Source organism: Lepisosteus oculatus, chromosome 2 (assembly GCF_040954835.1).
Source record: "Lepisosteus oculatus isolate fLepOcu1 chromosome 2, fLepOcu1.hap2, whole genome shotgun sequence".
Taxonomy (NCBI): Eukaryota; Metazoa; Chordata; class Actinopteri; order Semionotiformes; family Lepisosteidae; genus Lepisosteus; species Lepisosteus oculatus.
The window spans coordinates 27,017,897-27,035,771 of record NC_090697.1 but is presented as its reverse complement, the minus strand read 5'-3'; the positions used below and the strand labels follow the sequence as shown (position 1 = coordinate 27,035,771).

The 17,875-nt window shown below is 39.9% G+C and overlaps 1 protein-coding gene across 8 annotated transcripts in view; it reads left to right on the top strand.

Annotated features, from left to right (window-relative positions):
• Positions 1-17,875, top strand: part of kif6 (kinesin family member 6) — a 122,968-nt gene that overhangs the window by 40,788 nt on the left and 64,305 nt on the right. For all 8 annotated transcript variants that reach the window (XM_015356753.2, XM_015356760.2, XM_069199127.1 and 5 more), the window contains 3 exons: positions 1,634-1,739; positions 4,943-5,093; positions 11,092-11,310. In XM_015356753.2, coding sequence (XP_015212239.2) covers positions 1,634-1,739; positions 4,943-5,093; positions 11,092-11,310 — 476 coding nt within the window. The remainder of the gene's footprint in view (positions 1-1,633; positions 1,740-4,942; positions 5,094-11,091; positions 11,311-17,875) is intronic.

Genomic DNA, 17,875 nt, shown 5'->3' with positions numbered 1-17,875 from the left:
CCAACAGTGCAAACCTCCATGAGTAGAGATGTCCCTGGTCTTTTGTAACAGGTTACTGCAAGACTGCTCTTGTTCCTGGACCAGTCTAGCCAACCTATCTTTATAGTTTCCAGCAATATGACTGATGTTATACTGTACAATGGAATCAATGATAGGATTGATCCTTGTTTGATATCAATGTGCTGCAGTATTGGGAATATAGAACCTCAATAGAGATTCCCATGGTCTATAATGCAGACCTGTGTAGCACGGCTGTAGTTCTTATCTTCTTCTAGAGAGTGCTAACAATTTAATATCTCAACACATTTTTGTTTCGTTCATTTTTTTATGACCTGATGATATTATTCTTTGTACAATAATTTAATAGCCTTCTGCAGCCAGTACGACTCCTTCCTGTCAGTTATATCCCCCCTGTCGCTGCTTCACTTGGACCTTGGTATGACACCACACACTCACTTGCTGGCAGTGTGTAGTGGTCCGGATATCGGAATATCGCTCTTCCCTGTTCTGCGAACAACCTACACCCTCAGTGACACAGACTGCCTTGTTAAAGAGTTGTGACTGAAGTTGTGAAAGATGAGTTTAGAAAACAAGCATGCGTTTTACCCAGCGTGCATGGGTATAGAGTGCTCTCGTTTCCTTGTCTCACAAGTAAGAGAAGAGCATCCTTTTCGCTTCCTCCTGGTAGAGGTTCCGCATGAGCGCCATCAATCAGGACCTGACTTAGGAAAGAAGTGCTCAGCTGAGCCAGCTCTGCTTCTTGATTCCCCATCACAGCCCTCCCACTCACTGGACCGGGGTGAGCTTGGCAAACCAGCTTGCTGATCACTTTACCTGTCTGCCCCGGCTTTCAGCGCAGCTCTTCTCTTCAACTGCCAAATTCATTAGCCTCTTTTTTTGTCACACTTACATGAGGGAAATGCTCGCGTTGTTTAAGACCGGAAAGTTGTTTAAAACAGAAAAAAGGTTAGTACTCTTTTTCAAATAAAAAACGAATGATGTGTTATGGAGGTTAAATAAGAATGAATATTTATTTTACTCAAAGCAATAATGGGAAAATAAAAAGTAAGTTAAATTGGGGAATCCAGTGCTCTGTTATTAATTGAAAGTGAATAAATAGTGGCAGGCTAGCTAAGCTCAATACATATGTTTCCTAAAAGTAAAAACAGTAGAATTATTGTATGTCTTTTAAACACAATTATTTTGTTTTGTTTTTTTACAAAATACTGAACCGAGTAAACCGAATTAAAACATGACTTCACTTGGTCTCAGAAATTTGACTGTTAGAGTAATAATTCCAGTGACTAAGAACAAAGATAAAAAACTGTGCCATAAACTATTAAGGATTCTATTAAGTGCTTAAGTATTCTCTAGACTCCTGCTGTATTAAAACAAGTGTTTTCAAGCATCACAGAATTATTCTGTTTTCCTAATGCTCTGCCATATCTGTGGTAAAAGTGTCAGGCTTTTGTATAAGGCTCTGTATGTTTGTTGTGCTTCACGCTGTATACAGTATACTTCAATGGCAGCATTTAGTGAGTGCGCAGATAAATATGTACATTACCTGCAGACAGATGGTTCTTTTAGCCAGTGCCCTGGGTGACTCTGTGCTGGTGTCTCTGTTGTTCCCCAGGCTGCAGGAGAAGGTTGCGCTCTTCCTGCAAGACTCTGACCCTGAGGCTGCTCTGGATCTGGGTCCTGACCTTCGCAAAATCCAGCACTGCTTCAGACTGCTCAAGGTGAAGGCTCTGTTTTTAATTCACTAGTTCCTCAAAAGATTGTCTGTGATAAAGGCATGCAATACCAGTAAGTGCTGCGTAATCCCTTGTCAATTGTAGCCATAAATCAATTTGAAGGAGTTGGTTCCTGTGGACACTATCCTTGATTAGTTATATTTAGTCCCAATGGTGATACATCTACAAACCAAAACTTGACTCCTTTTTGCGTCTTTGGTTATGCCAAAAGCCTCTTTTATTAGGTCATGTGAAAATATTCGTCATACTCATTGAATGACAACCAGAATATTGTTTTGTGTTAGATGGACACCTCATATGTCTGGACTCATGTCATGAAAGAGAAAATGAAATATTTTTCTCTTCCTGAAAGGATTAAACATGACGAGTGAGGGAAGGGCATGATCTAGGTTGTTAAGCATCAGAATGTTTTCTCAAATGGAATGAAATAATGGGAAAAAAATCAGTTATTGTTTTGGTAATCCCGTATTTGTCTGAAGTCTATCTATTGAAGTAAGAAGTGTAAAGTTTTATTTCAGATGGGTCGTCCTTTTCTTCCTTGGGAACTCATCTGAGTTACGTCTAGGTTTAAGCCCCTGTCCTGTGAGTGCTGCGAGTTCAGCAGTTTCCAGTTGGTGTGAAAGTGTTCCATGTTAATGTTCTATTCTGAAGGTCAGCACAGATCTCCTGAATGCGGCAGCAGGGCATGCCCTCAGCTCTTAGCAGAGGAAAGACTGCCCCCTACTGACTACAGAACTGAAGTGCACAATGAATTTCTCATTGAGGTCACATGGTGAGCCTCTGGAAGCTTTCTTCTCAAAACATTTACTGGATGAGAGTCAAAGCTTTATTTTTCCAAGGCAGAATATGCTTCCACATTTTCTGAAAGTGGCATGAAAACTAAGGATGGAATATTTTTTCCCAGTTAATTATAGCTTGGAAACAAAAAAGCCAGAGTTTTTTGTGAAATTTGAAAATGTGGAGTGAATTTTGCACTGGAGTAAAAAAGTCTGTGAATGTCATTCTGTTAGATTTGGGCGCTGATGATGTGGTAGATGGCATGTATTGACAGAAAGGGCTGTGCCTCTCATGGTGGTATCTCTGAAAAGAGAAAGCTCGCTGAGGGATTGCTGGGCTAAGACCAGAAAACAACAATACTGCTGATCCCAGGAACTGGCCCAGACAGAGCTAAAAGTTTGGAAGCAGAAAAAAAAAAATTATAGATTGACTGAGAGTAGGTGCGTGTTTGTGTCTGTGTGTGTCCTCTGATGGACTGGTGTCCAGTCCAGGGTGTATCCTACATTGCGCCCGTTGGTTGTTGGGATAGGTTCCAGCTCCCACTGCCCTGTACTGGACAAAGTGGTTAGAAAAAAGATGGATGAACTGAGAGTAGGTCATTTTCCCTTGTCCTACAAAATACATGAATTTTCCTGGACAGAAAACAGCCATAGCTTCTGAGCTGCAGCTACACTTTTAAGATAACTTTTTGTATAGCATGTTTATACAGTGAAGATAGTTTTCTATTTAGAGAAACTAGAGTTTTTGGTAAGCCAGGGGGATCTTTTTTATTACTTGTATTGCTCTGACATGTAGTTTACATAAACACTTAACACAAGGCCACGGTCTCCAAGCACAATCCAAATGCATCATACTCTTAACGGGCGATTGTTATTCACTGGCACTTAATTCAAAGGAACACACTGTCAGCCCAGAAGGACGACATGTTCTGAAACACATAAATGAATTATAGTATTTGAACTAAACCCAATTAGGTTGAATGCATGTTTGGAAGCAAAGTGTTTACACTATACTTTGAGGAATTGTGCTTTTTCAAGATGGTCAGTTTTAGAAGGTTTGAGTATATAATCTGTTTTTAAGGGATTTTGACTCTATAACATGGCTTACAAGTGGTCCTCTGATTCAGATGTCCACAGTGCAGTGTAGAGTCAGATCTGAGGACAGGCAGGGCTCTGCTTCTGCCCCTTGTCCCCTTACCCCTTGACGGAGGTCTCCTGGGAACACAGACGGGAGCTGTTCTGAGTCTGTTTATCTCTCTTCAAATTTGTTATAGTTCTGTGGCCAGGCCTTCTCCCTGCACGTTTACATTCCTCTACCCTGCGTATATGCTGGATTCAGACGTCTTGCATGATTAAGGATTTTTTTGTTGTTGTTTTTCATTTGTTATTCCAAATGAACAGTTCATGTTTATTATCTGGCTCCAGGTCACAGTAATCTGCTCTTTTGCTTGTACATGGGTATCAGATCACCACACTAGCTAACCCTGCGCATTGTGCAGTTCAGACACCTATCATACTCTGCGCCCCACCCACGTTCCTAGGCAGGTTGCTCCACCTCTTCGGGTGTCTGGGCTGGACGTTCATTTCTTAAAGCCAGAAATAACCTTTGATGCTGCTTCTTTCTAAAAGTAAAGTTGTTTCAGGTTTCCTCCTTTGTATTTACTAGACAGTGGTGAAGTAGATTTATTGATTAATGAATCCATATTTTCCCTCCAGAAACAATTCAGTGATGCAAAATCATTTAAGCAGTTATTCAAAGTCATTTGTAGTATAATTTCTCTGCCCAGTATGGAATCAATGTATTTCTAAATTGAAGTGTTGCAAATATTTTCCCATGGCTGCGTGAGTTTTTTTTCTCATCCAAAAGCCCAAAGGGGGCATTCAGTGTCTCTTGTCGGCACCTACAAAGTCCAGACAAGTACCCTATATGACCACCTGCGGAGAACTTGAAATGTAATATGTCTTACTAACATGGCTATTGTGACAGGATCTCTGACGTTGGCATCTTTATCCCAGAATTTATTTGGTTAAGGCATTGTAGTCAACTCAGTGATAAACTACTCATGTGCTTTGTACGCTTCAACATGTAACCTTGTTTGATCAATGAGAACTGTTCACTTCTGATTTGGAGGAATCCATGCATTTATAGTGAAGGACTGAATATATGGATGCACAGTACACTGCATTCCATCTCTCCTCAGCTCTGCATTTCACTAGGAGGATCATCATGCGTCAATTTTACTCTTGCAGGAGGAGGTCATTGACTTCATCAAAGGCTGGAGTGCATACCTGATCGAGAGAATCGCAACCTGGGTTCCCATGATCCAGCCAAAAATACTCTAAATATGGGTTATTTCTCATACAGATGATGTAGACTGGCACCCCATGTAATCTACTGACTATCTTCCCTAGGGGATGGTGACAGAGCAGCAGTGTAATCAGGGCAGAGGAGATGAGCACCCTTCTTCCCTCCACCAGGCTGACCAGAAGGACCAGGATTGTCCCACTCCTATGGAGATGAAGAGACTGAGAGAACTGCTGCAGCAGAGGGACAATGAGATCAGTATCCTTTATGACTGTGTGAAAGTCCAAGCCCAGCGGAGCATGCTTTTCTTCAGGTCATTACTACATCTAGTGTAGGAACAAAGGATGCAACACTTTACCACAGAAACAGCTGGAAATCTGGGTATGCTGATCGGTGACATAAATTTAAAGGATGATCGATGAGTCAGTTGACAGAAGCTATGAGATTTTGAGATTGTTTGGACTGATTCAGAGTTTGACTGCCTAAAAAGCTGCTCATAATTTCTTTCACGTTAGCCTATAGATATGCTCTTGGATACCCTCAGAGATGTAACGTTGTTACACCACATGTATTTTATCTTTAGATTTCTTGTAATGGCTTTAACTGTGGAGGAGGGGGAAGGGGAAGGGTTGGAAAACAAAAAAACAAAGAACGGGTACTGTAGGTCTGCATTTTCCTATATTTAGCCATCGTATAGTATTGTCATCAGTAAACATTAGTATTAATTAGAGGCTCATTTTTTACATTCTGTAATTCAGAATACTTTGCCAAGGGCTGTCCTTGTGAATGCTTTCTGAAACACAGAACTGTATGTACGAGACTTGCTTGCAAGAGGTAAAGAAACATCGTCTCTCTATCTTACAGGTGCAGTGTGGTGAAGACCTATGATTCTCACCTCACCAAAGTACATGCTAGAGCATCCTGTGTGTGTCTCAGAGTGTTTTACATACAGTAGATCAATTAGAACTCAACATAAAACATGATTTTTAATACTGAAAACAGGAGGGGCTTTTTACACAAAGAGCAGCAACAGTGTGTAACAAGCTACCTAGCCATGTTTTGAAGCTGATACCCTGGCTTCTTTCAGGAAACTGCTGGATAAGATCTTGGGATTAATCAGGTACTAACTACCAAACAGACCAGATGGACTGAATGGCAACTGAATGGTATCTGTTCTTATGTTAATATGACAATAAATACCCAATTAAAGGCCTGATCAAACAATCAGTGTTTTTTAACCTGGTTTTAAATGGGTCTAGCCCAGAAGTGCCCCTAATGACTCTAACTAGAGTGCTGGGAGATGTTTAAAAGGAGAGCTACCGTGTCAAGTCAGCTTCAGACAATCACATTGTTGGATTCAGGACATGAATGGCTGTATGAGTTCAAAGAGATACAGTAGGAAGATGTCCATGTAAGGCCTTGCAAGGAGCCCGTGGTGATGAGGCAGGATCGGGGTGATATGGTAAGGGATTTTTTTCGTGGCTGGTGGTCTCGGCACAACGGACGAGGATGATTAACTCCGGGTGTCTCGAGCCTAACCAGCCTCACACTCCCCGTAAACTCCCTAGCCCTTACTCAGCACCCTGCTATGCTGACATTTCAGAACTGCAGTTCAGTTAAGTAGACGCTATTAATAATAATAATCACCACTGGGGTCTTGTGGAAAACAAAAGGCAGAGACAGTGTGTGCTGCAGTTTGCCTAGTCTATCCTGAAGCTTAATTGTTTCTCATGCGACCTTACTATAATCTAACCATATTTAAAGATCTCAGCTGTAATGCTTCTCATTAGTGTAGCTTTTGCCGTGACTGAGGTAAATCCCCCTCGTTCCCCACAGAGCCCTACCCTCTATAAACCCACGGAAGTGCCAGCTTTTCTTTCTCATTTAGGGCCATGTAGAAACTGCCCCGAGGACTCCTTCCACCTGGAACCTGTTAAATTAGGGAATCCTCCCCTCTTGGGGCCTTTAACAGTGAGGGGAGTTCATTCTTTATCACTGTGAAACAGTGAGGCACTACAGCATTAGTGCTGATATTGTCTGTCATCTTTCCAACACCCAGTTTGCTTCATCACGTCAGGACAGTTTGGCTTGATCGTTTTCAGATACTGAACTAGGAACATGAACCACTTTCATTTTGTCTCTTGGTATTGCAGTTGTAGACAGTTATGGGCTCCCTTGGTGTCACTCTTTCTTCCCTGTAAGCTGTACTTCAGCCAGACTTCTGTAGAGATGCCAAAATTAGCATTTAAACTCTGTCTCTTAAATATAATGCTCAATTAGAAATTGTAACTGCAATTGTCCTACAACTGCAATGTTTATTAATTTAACCAAATTAATTAATCATATTTGCTCACTGATGGAAACCTACTAATACCATGTGGCAGTGTAAAACTGAATCATAGTGCACTGAGCCACGCTAGGATACTCTGGGTGAAGCAATGCGCCCTCATAAATCAGACCTGACATCTGCTAAGAAACAGCCGTGAGGCCACAGCAGAAGACAGTCCGAGGTAGCCAGGCCAGACTAGTGGACTGGCTGCACCGCTGTGGTTAGCTCGGCAACTTGGCAACTTTTAAGTCTGAAAGTTTTCAGTTCCTTTTATGGTGAGTGGATTTGTCCTACTCCAGAAAAAATTAATAGAATCCTGAAATGTATATACAGTATATTTAATGGTTGGCTCCGGTCCAATTTCCAATGTCCCAGTGTGGAGCAGAATATTTTGCCCCTTTATTAAAATTGAACAGATTGCAAGGAAGGTTAAGAGTTTTGTGCTTGACTGATACTTAAAAACCAAAAGACAGGACTAACAGCTGGCTTGAAGCAAATTCCACAAGTAGTTGATCAAGATCCAGCAACTGAACAATAAGACAATATTCTGGTATAGTTAATAAACTAGTTACGTTTGCAGGTTATACCTACAGTATATAGAAGGAGTAGTATACTACTAACAGTATAGAATATATAATGTATAACAGTATAGAAATTAGAATTAAGAATGATCTAAATACTTTTAAATGTAATTTGTAGTCAAACACCTAGCAGATTGACATATAATAAAGGTAAGTGTGAAATATTACAGGCAGGTAGCAAAATTATATACTATAAATATACATTGATGAATGGTGAGTTTGAATCAGTCCAATGGGCTTTGTCAGAATCAAAAGCACAAACCAGAGAAAAGTGGAACTACATTAAAGCGCTTTTAAAACTTGAAACAAGGGGCACTTCATTACACAAAGAAGTGTGGGAGTCTTGAACAAGCTGCCTAGCTATGTTCTTGAAACTAAAAGTGTAGAGAAGTAACTGAATGAGATAAGCAGCTCACTTTGCTGGTCCTTACCAAAATGCGATAAACTGCCTTTATGTTCTTATCTACTTCGGCAACAAAATGTCATAGCTTATTCTAACAAAAAGTAATAAGCTCTTGGATATTAATAAAGATTACTTTAAAAATGCTCCAAAGCAGCATGAGAAGAGCAAAATAGTTGAAAATGTACATTGTTTATGGAACCTCTCTGTTGACCCCAGTGAGATGAGAATGGTGTTCAGGAGCATTCAAGAAACTAGCAGTAAAAATAAATAAACTTGGAGAGTTTTGAGAAAGCAAAAGTTTTGTATTTTTTCTGGTTTTGCTTAGACATAATCTTCCCTCAGCATAGGAATGAGAGTTTCACACCCTCTGATCACAGTGGATATACTTTATATTTGTGTGTGTGTAAAGATAATAAAAATATCAAAATAAAACTATTTTTCACCTTGGAGGGGTTATCTGTGTTGTGCGCATTTTCCCCCATAGTTCAGTAAATGACCAGTTATGTTTCAGGATATAGGTCACTTTGGAACTGCAAAATTTCACTTAAGATTGAGATTTTGTTTTCCAGCAGTTTTAGGCCACATCATGTGCCAAAGACGAAGAAATGTAATCTGCCACTGTTGTTAGCATTTAGGATAATATTTATTGTAGTGTGGTCAGAAGCCTTAAAATACAACCCGACAGCAGGAAGAAATAACAGCAGTGCAGATTCTTAAAGACTGGCACCAGGTCATCCTTATGGAGTACAGGAAAGGAGAGCTGTGCGCCCTCGCCACAAGCCATTGAATTGGCACTCTGATTGTTGGCTGGCCTGTCGCAAACCCTTTTGTGGTGTTTTTTATTAAATTAAGCTAAAAACTGACTGCTAAGCACAGTCTTCTCTTTGCTGTCACTGATAATTCTGGAGAAGCCATCCCGCCATGGGAAGATACATTACTTTATTTGTCGGCTATAAGAGCTGCGTATTCATGAATGCGGAGGAATATAAAAAAAGTTACAGGTTTGTCTGTCTGTTTATATGGCAGCAGACGTGGATCTGGGGAGCTGCGAGCAGTGAGAAAATCACCAGCCAACATCACCAAATAAAAGAGGCAGACACACCCAGAGTCCCTGGTCCCAGTAATCTACATCTACAGTACAAGTAGTCTTCTCCGTCTGAGCTTGGGTTCTTTCAGGACCAGCTGTCTGCTTTACTGCTGGGAACTGAAGAGGAGAGGAGACTGTGTCAGCTTGTGCTCATTAACGCTTGCTGCTTTGGCCTAGATGCTTCCCCCTTTGCCTTTCCTTGGAACTTCCTGGCAGCCACATGGTGCTGTAGGCATTGCAAGGTCTGCCTCTTAGAGGCCAGAAAGGAAAAGTCCTATAATTCTATCTATTACTGTGTTGTAATGCCCTAAAGCAAAGTGCAGGCCTGTCTACTTTAGAGATGTGCAAAAGAATTGAGGACGTCAGTGACAAAGGCAGGCCTGACACTTTCTCTTGATGCATCAGGACAAGGGAAGAAATCTGCATTGTAACCTTTTGCTTGTGCGAAACCAAGGACACCGAACTGTCCTCTCACACTTGGGCACACTTCAAACCCGTGTGTAGGGAGATCTCCACAGTATCTCACACAGGTGGGCCTTTCTCCAAAGAGATGAATTAACCAGTCAGAAGAACATCAGAAAGTAGACACTCTTGTGGACTGGACCTCCTGTTTTTGCAATGTTTCATACTATAGAGAAACTTACTTGATGCAAGTCAGTCCTTTCATTCTTCCAAGTCATTTTGAAATGATTGCAACTCTTGTGATTCCGCTTCAGGGATTCAGCTTGTTATTTTAACTAAGTACTGTTGCCCAATGAACATCAGCTATTAGAAGATGTTCACCTAAATATTTGCATTCACAACTGCATTCCAGATTTCCAGCCAAGGGTGATATTCTGTGGAAAATTATTAGTAAGTTAATTAGGCAGCATATTTCTCTTCTAAATCCTTTATATAATGAGTATTTCATAGGACACAGTTTTCATTATACTGTATTCTTATTCAGTTCTTGTATTTTTTTCTCTGTTTTGTTCCCTGTAGGTATGAAATTAACAGAAAAATGTTGCTTCTTAGTTGGTTCCAAAATAATGATTCAACTGTGAGACACTGTCATTGGTTTTCAGCACTCCTGGATATTGCAACTGTGAGGGACTGACGTGACCATGTTTTAAATATAGCTAAACATTTATCCAATAGAGCTTAGGTGATTCCATTAGTGTTTCCTTTGTTTTTTCTAGCTAATATACATTTCACTTGTCTGTGTGTAGAGTATGCGTATTGCCTCTGATGTGTTTGAAGATAGTATTACGTCTTGTTGAGAAGATGTCAGGCTGTGTAGTCTGGGCACAAGAATAGGTAAACCATGTTCTAGAATGTGTCCTCTGTAACTCTCTTAAGTATATACATATTATTTATAAGACCTATCGGAGGACTCTGCACTTCTAGGCCTAAATGGTCTTAAATCTTCCATAGAGAGTGTTTTAGGATTTTGAATACAGTGGTAGCCCTTGATTTTATATTCCTTTTGCAAATGTATTCTGTATCTGAAAGCTGGAGATCTGGGCAGTGTTTTAATAGCAGAATGACATGTGTATGCAGGCTACGATGTTCTGGAATTTTGGCAAGCGCTTCTCGACAATGGCCTGTTTCTTCATATGTGATTTATAACAGAGCCATGACAGCTCATGGTGGTTTATTGTTAGAGGCACATGGGGTCTGAGTTTTAAAGTATGTAATTTTTTTTCTCCATTTTTTTTTCTGCGGATCATAATGTAACTGAACATTTATACTCCTACTGCTTTATTTCATGGATGCCAAGGAAGTAAAGGACAAATTATTGTCCTGAGAAATTGGTGGTAGAATTGTATACTTTTTGTATCAATTGTACCATTTTCCCTAACTCCAAAAAACTCCAGCTATACTAGTGAATATGTTAAAGAGAGAGAAGAAGAGAGCTCAGGATGCAGTTTCTCAGCTGGAGCTGGGCTCCAATGGCTTCGTGATCTCTCGGAGCTCCTACCGCACATCAGATGCGGAGAACGCTGAGGGCTCATGGGAGTCGTCCAATCCAAGACAGACCAGCGGCAGCATCTCTTCTGTCAGCACAGTACCTCACCCGCTGCACAAGAGGAGAGGTAAGAGAACACACATCTTGCACAGACACACCGTGGTGAGCCAGCACTGGAAATGAGTCCCTTATGACATTTTCTTCCACGCTCTGCAGCAAGACCTTGAAATTTCAGCAGCACAAAATCTCCAATTCTGAAGTAGTCTTTGAAATGCTAATTCTACTCTTTGTTCTTTGTTCATTTTAATTCTGAGTGCTATCAAGAAGCTACATCATCACATAGCTTGATCTCCTCAGATCTCAAAAGCTAAGCAAAGCTGGGCCTGGTCAGTACAGGGAGGGAGATCTCTAGGGAAAACCAGATTGCTGCTTAAGTGGTGTAGTAATAACAGTAGAAATAATAATAGCTACTTAATTAATAGATCAATCCCTTATTGAAAAAGTCAAGTGCGTAAAAAAATTCTCATTTACAATGAAAACCTGACCTTAGACGATCGATGCACAGACTGCAAAGCACTGAAAGAAAGAAAAGAAAGATCAAGAAAATGTAACATATCAGAATGTGGTAGAGTTAACAATTACAAGCAAGTGTCAGGTAGTAATGTTTTAATTATACATCTGACAAGTTCCTACTCACTCTGCAGTCTGTTCTAGTCACCGGCAGCGGAAAGTTGCAGAGACTTTCATCCAAAGTCAGTAGTTGGTATTTTTAGGTTCAATTTGAAAAAGTGCCCTCTTGCATTGCAAAATAATTTTTCTTAATCGTTTACATGCAACTCCTGGTAAATTGTCTACATTTTCAAAACTGTGAATACAAACCCCATGTGGTGTTCACTCAAAACATAAATATCAAGCATATTGGTGCAAACCAGTGAATGTAAATCTCTTAAGTTGACAAACAAACCAAAAGAGTGATTTTGTTTCACAAGTCTTAATTCTTTAGTTCACAACTGAAAGCAACCAATCCCATGTGTGTCCAGCCTCACCTCACAGATACAAATCTTAACTGCCAAAATTGTCCAGTGTTCAGTCAATATTTACAGTATATTAGGTTACAAGTGAGTTAGTGTTGCTGAATGATGGAGCAGGAACCTATAGTAGTGGGTGAAGTGGGTCCCCTCATCTTTTTTAATCTGCTAATCCTAGATTGTTTATGGCTTTATATGGCTGTATTGTTTGCATCCATTTGTCTGGATGACATTACTTTAAGAAACAATCAGCATGCAGCTTAATGTTTGTTGTATTGGCACAAAACATAGTCTGAAGAAAACATGCAACAACTAGTTTTCTTCAAGCTAAAATCAGTTCCTGGAGCATCTGCTTTTGATCAATGTAAATAATTAAACTGCCTAAGATGTTGGCATGTGCCATATTGTTTTGCTTAAGGGAAGAATGCTACGTGTTGAGTTGTGTGTGGAGATCTGTCGCTGAGTCACAGCATTGCTGGAGTGCTGGGCATGTACTGTAGCAATAACCCAGTCTCTGTTCCCTGTGTTATCAGGGCTGCTTTTAATGGAGCTGTTTCTCGGAGAGATGGGGTGATCTCTCTCTAAGAGGAAAATTCCTTCGCACAAACATATTGCAATGTAAACAGGGGAGGACATTAGGAAATTAAGAAAAAATCAATAATCCATAAACCATGGTGAAGAGGAATGCAAATGCACCTGATTATCCAGATGAAGGCTATTGTGCCGAAACATTGGCAGTTTGCCAAATAATAAATATATTTTTGTGTCTATAGCGTGGGTCCAATCGACCCTGTTTTTTGAACAGGAATCCAAAGGTGTGTTATTGTGACCATGTTCCTTCTTCCACTGGATTTCCTCCTTTCAGCAGCAAAGTCTTCATTACAATTCACTGCAATAAGAGTGATAAGTATATAATATGAAACATTATGGACCGTCACAATGAAAGCATTAAAATGTTAGTATCTGGTATGATGTCTCTGAGCATTAACAGACAAATCTGTTGGTGTTACAATATCTATTGATGCATGGACCTGATCAGCTTCTGGATATAATGCTTTTTGATGTTCCTGGTTCTCAAATTTTCTGCTGGACTCAGTCTGAAACAATTGCACATAGATTGGATGAATAAGACAGCTCTGTGCTGGTGAAATTCTTTTCCTGGTGACAGTCTTCCAGGACATGACCTGTCTCCTGCAGAATCCTGGTGTCCCTGGACTAGTCAACTAATTGTTGAAGTAGAACATCTAATTTTCCAAAGAGGTTCTACCACAGACAGGTCACTTTCAAGCTGATCTTCATAATTTAGATTGAATTAAAATCATGAAAAGCATTTATTTAGATTCTTAATGCATTTTGGGAATTCAATTTTAAATTCAAATACAGAAATAAACAACTGACATTTTTAATAAATCATGGCCAATATTTTGAGGTCAATATTTTGTTATCTCAAGCAACAGTACATCTCCAACCTCATCTCACCATTTAAAATGTGAATATGATTGTGTACTGTATGTCCTCTGTAGAGTTGTTGTCTCAACAAGTTGCATAATAGTTTCCTTGGCATTGCCATTGTTAGACTTGTTATTTTAAGCATTGCTTAACAAAAAAAAGGTGGCACAGCAGAGTTTTGAGTTTGAGTCTAGACTGGACACATTCTGTGTGGAGTGTGCATGTTCTCTCTGTGTTAATTTGGCTTTCACAAAGTGCTTTATACTGTTCTCCACCCAAAGACTTGTTGGCTCAGTTAATTGGCATCTTTAAATTGTGTGCCTTTGTGTACTATGATGGATTGGCATCCTGTCCAGGGTATGTGTGTGCGCTGTCATGGACTGGTGTTTTGACACACCTGAAGAAGGCTTCACAGCCGAAACATTGTGTTTTCTCTCTTCTCTTTTCAGCATGAAATAAGCCTATTACTTGTTCCTTTGCAGACTACGCATGCTGACGCAGCTACTGTACCCACCTGAACTACTATTATACATAATGACTAAGGTTGTTGTTTACTTTCCCCATGTGTTTCTGATTTTTGTACTGTATAGGATGTTAAACCTGAACTCCTAATAATAAGAGAAAAGATAACAAACACAAGCCAGCAACTCATCAGCTGAGTCACTTTGTTCATATCACAGAAACCACAGCTCTATCATTCTTCCCTGCAAGACATTTTCAGATAATGATGCCCAGACCAGTGCTGGGAAGAGTGAATTATTGCATACGGGGTTAAAAGTAGAGAAGCTTTTAAAAATCAAACATATGTTTGAATGGCCTCCAGTTCATGCTAGGAGAGAGAGTCAATCATTCTCTGAATACAGTTTGCAAAAGTTTGATAAATGATGTACGTGGCACATACATCCTGCACTTTTCGTTACAGTATGTTTCGTATTCCAGAAACACTGTAAATCTCGTAAAGCTGAGCGTGGGTACAGTTCACATCAATGTGACTTCTATTCCATTATTTGCTCTAATAGATGATAGTCTAATCTCTGAAGCCTCTCCTTCTCCTGCCTCTTCTCTTGTCCCTTCCATATTCAGCTGGATATTTCATTTCCTCTGCACTCCCACAGTTTTACTGTGCCAATTATGTTTGCCAAGACCAGTGACCATTTTCGGGACCATAGGATGCAAATTGGCAGAGTAATTCTGCAGCGGTAGTAAATTAAATTTAAGGTGGCTGTGTGCCTGAGGATGGATTACTCATCTAAATTATTTTCTTAGATGTTACAGATATTCCTGCTGATAGCCCTGGCTTAAGACAAAGATTTGGTTGCACATCCAAAATGTCATGTGTGGAATGTGTACTGAATTAGTGTGAACTGATATATAATAGACACGGAAGAACATAAAAACAGTTACAAATGAAAGTAGGCCATTCAGCCCATCTAGTCCATAGGCTGATGTCTTGAAAGAATCATAATTCACTACAATACCAATCTGATAAGTTGACGTCCTCAATATCAGCTAAAGTAGTGTGGTTGGTTAGCTTGTTTCATACTCGGAAAACATACAGTACTGTGTAAAAAAAGTCTTTCCAATTCTTAATTTTAAATCCAATTTCCGTTTGTGTCCTGTTTGGTCATCTTTTGATTTTGAAGATGCCCACTATCATAGTCCAAAGACATACTGGTAGGTTAACTGGCTTCTGGGAAAATGTGTCCTGGTGCGAGTGTGTGTGTGTCTGTGTGTCTGCCCTGTGATGGATTGGGGTCTTGTGCCCGATTGCTTTGTGAGATAGGTTTTGGCTCCCCCGCTGCCCTGTATTAAAGAGGTCAGAAAATGAATGGATGGAAGGGTAGAGTAGCTCATTGCAAGATGGTTTTCTGTTACTATCAGAGGTCACATCAAGTGCAGGTACTGGGTTTTGTTGCTTTTTATGTAGGACTGTTTTTCCGAATTATAAATAAATATTGAATTATAAAAGGATTCATTTCTGAAATACATCTCCTTTTCATTTTTCATCCTTTGCCAATGGATGTCCTGCATGGACACTGATCAAACATTGTTCTAATTTCATTATGAAAGTTTGTTAAATGTCAAATCATCTGAATCGATATTAAGTACAGTACCAGTCAGATAAGTTGACTACAGAGTCCAGGACAAGATGTGCACTCCTTTGGTAATTTCCCAAACAAAGTAAAAATGCTTTCATCCCTGCTGTAACAATAAAATGATCTAAATTATTGGGGGTGCCTGACCACACACAGCACCCACAGAACTGGCATCTATCTCCCAGGCAATAAAAAATGCAAACTAAATGTTAAGATGTATATTTAAAACATTGAACTTAAATCTAGGGATGTTATCTTAGAACTGTACAATGCCATAGTAAAACATACTTTAGAATGCTGTTTTGGACAGCTGTGTGCAAGAAAGATGTTGCTGTTCTGAAATCAGTCCAGAGAATAATGACCAGATATTTCCACTTTTGACAGAGTGAACTGTACCTTTTTAGTCATAAACAGAAGGCAATGAGGGGGACTTAAAACAGTTATTAAAAATCTGAGGCTTCAGTCAGCCAGTGGACCAGTGGATACCAGTGGAAACTACAGGGAAGTGCTTTTAAAACTGAGAATAGGAGGTACTTCTTTACACAAAGGGTTGTGGGAGTGTGAAACAAGCTATTAAAAGAGGTTGAGCTGAATGTGCTCTTCAGAATAATTAGCTACTGAAATAAATCAAGAATCAAGAAAGAGATTTAGAACTTAAAAATGTAACTTTTTAATATTCTTTTTATATTATAGATTAGGGAAAATGTAAACGCAAAAGAGGGGAAAAGCTTTATACTTGACAGGTCTTGCTGTGGCTGGGATGTAACAGACCTGCAGTCCGGAGTCTGACAGCCAACTGAACCTAGACTTAGAAGAACTCCATTTTTCCCCACAAGGTGCTTCATTTGTGTCGTTGTGTATATTAAAAACACATTGTTCAAACACACATGCATTAAAAGCACATCCCTCATACATATAACATAAAACAAATTGCATAATATTAAAAGACCAATGCCAGCAGTCCAGAAAATTCTATATTTATACTGTATATATTTGACATCACCCAATACTATTATAAAGCGGGCAAATTAATTGCAAGGGAGCCGGTGAAATGAAGAAAAGGTTGCTTTAATTTTGTAATGGCCAGCCCGTCGAGGAACTCTTTTAAATGTTCTCGTTTCTGTTTGTATGTTTTGTTGTGAGTTGGGGAGTCAACGAAAAGTGTCACAGTATCTCTAACCATCCTGATTCCCTCTCCCTCTCATAAAAATACTTGGAAATTCCCAGAGTGACCAGATTTAATTATTACCATACTTACAGCCCAGCTTTGGCTCTTTTCATCTGCCTGCCAAGCCCTTTGCCAGCAGTAACTTACGCAAACATGTTATTTAAATAGCTCACCCAAATATAACTTCCACTGACATGAGGCCGCTTCACGCACCACCTCATTCTTAAGACTTACACAGACCCCAAACATCTCGAACTACAAAATGCTTTCTTAATTGCATACCAGCAATCCAGCCTCTGAGATGCTGGAGCTGACTGCCTTCTCCTAAGAGGCACACAGAATTTTTTGTTTTCTGCACTGTAGCCCAGTACGAGTGGCCTCTGAACCCACTGCATCCCAGCACTCTGATTCACAGTAGCTGAACTCACTGCATCCCAGCGCTCTAATCTCAAATAACTGAACTCACTTCATCCCAGCACTCTGATCCTAAATTACTGAACACACTGTTTCCCAGCACTCTAATCCCCAGTTACTGAACTCGCTGCATCCTAGCACTCTCATCCTGTCTTACTGAACTCACTGCATCTCGGAATTCTCATCCTCAGCTACTGAACTCGCTGCATCCCAGCACTCTCAAACGGAGTTACTAAACTCATTGCATTCCAACACTCTAATCCTCAGTTACTGAACTCGTCACATCCAAGACTTCTAATCCTGAGTTACTGAACCCACTACATCCCAACACACTATCAATGAGCTGTTGAACACTCTTACCCAGCACTCTGATACTGAACTACTCAAAACACTGTATCCAACCACTTTCATCTCGAGTTACTGAATCTACTGAAGCCCATCAGTCTTAATCCTGAGTAACTGAACCATTGTACCTCATTGTACTTTATGCTTAGATACTGAATGATGATAGAGGTGGATCTTAAATAATTTAAAATA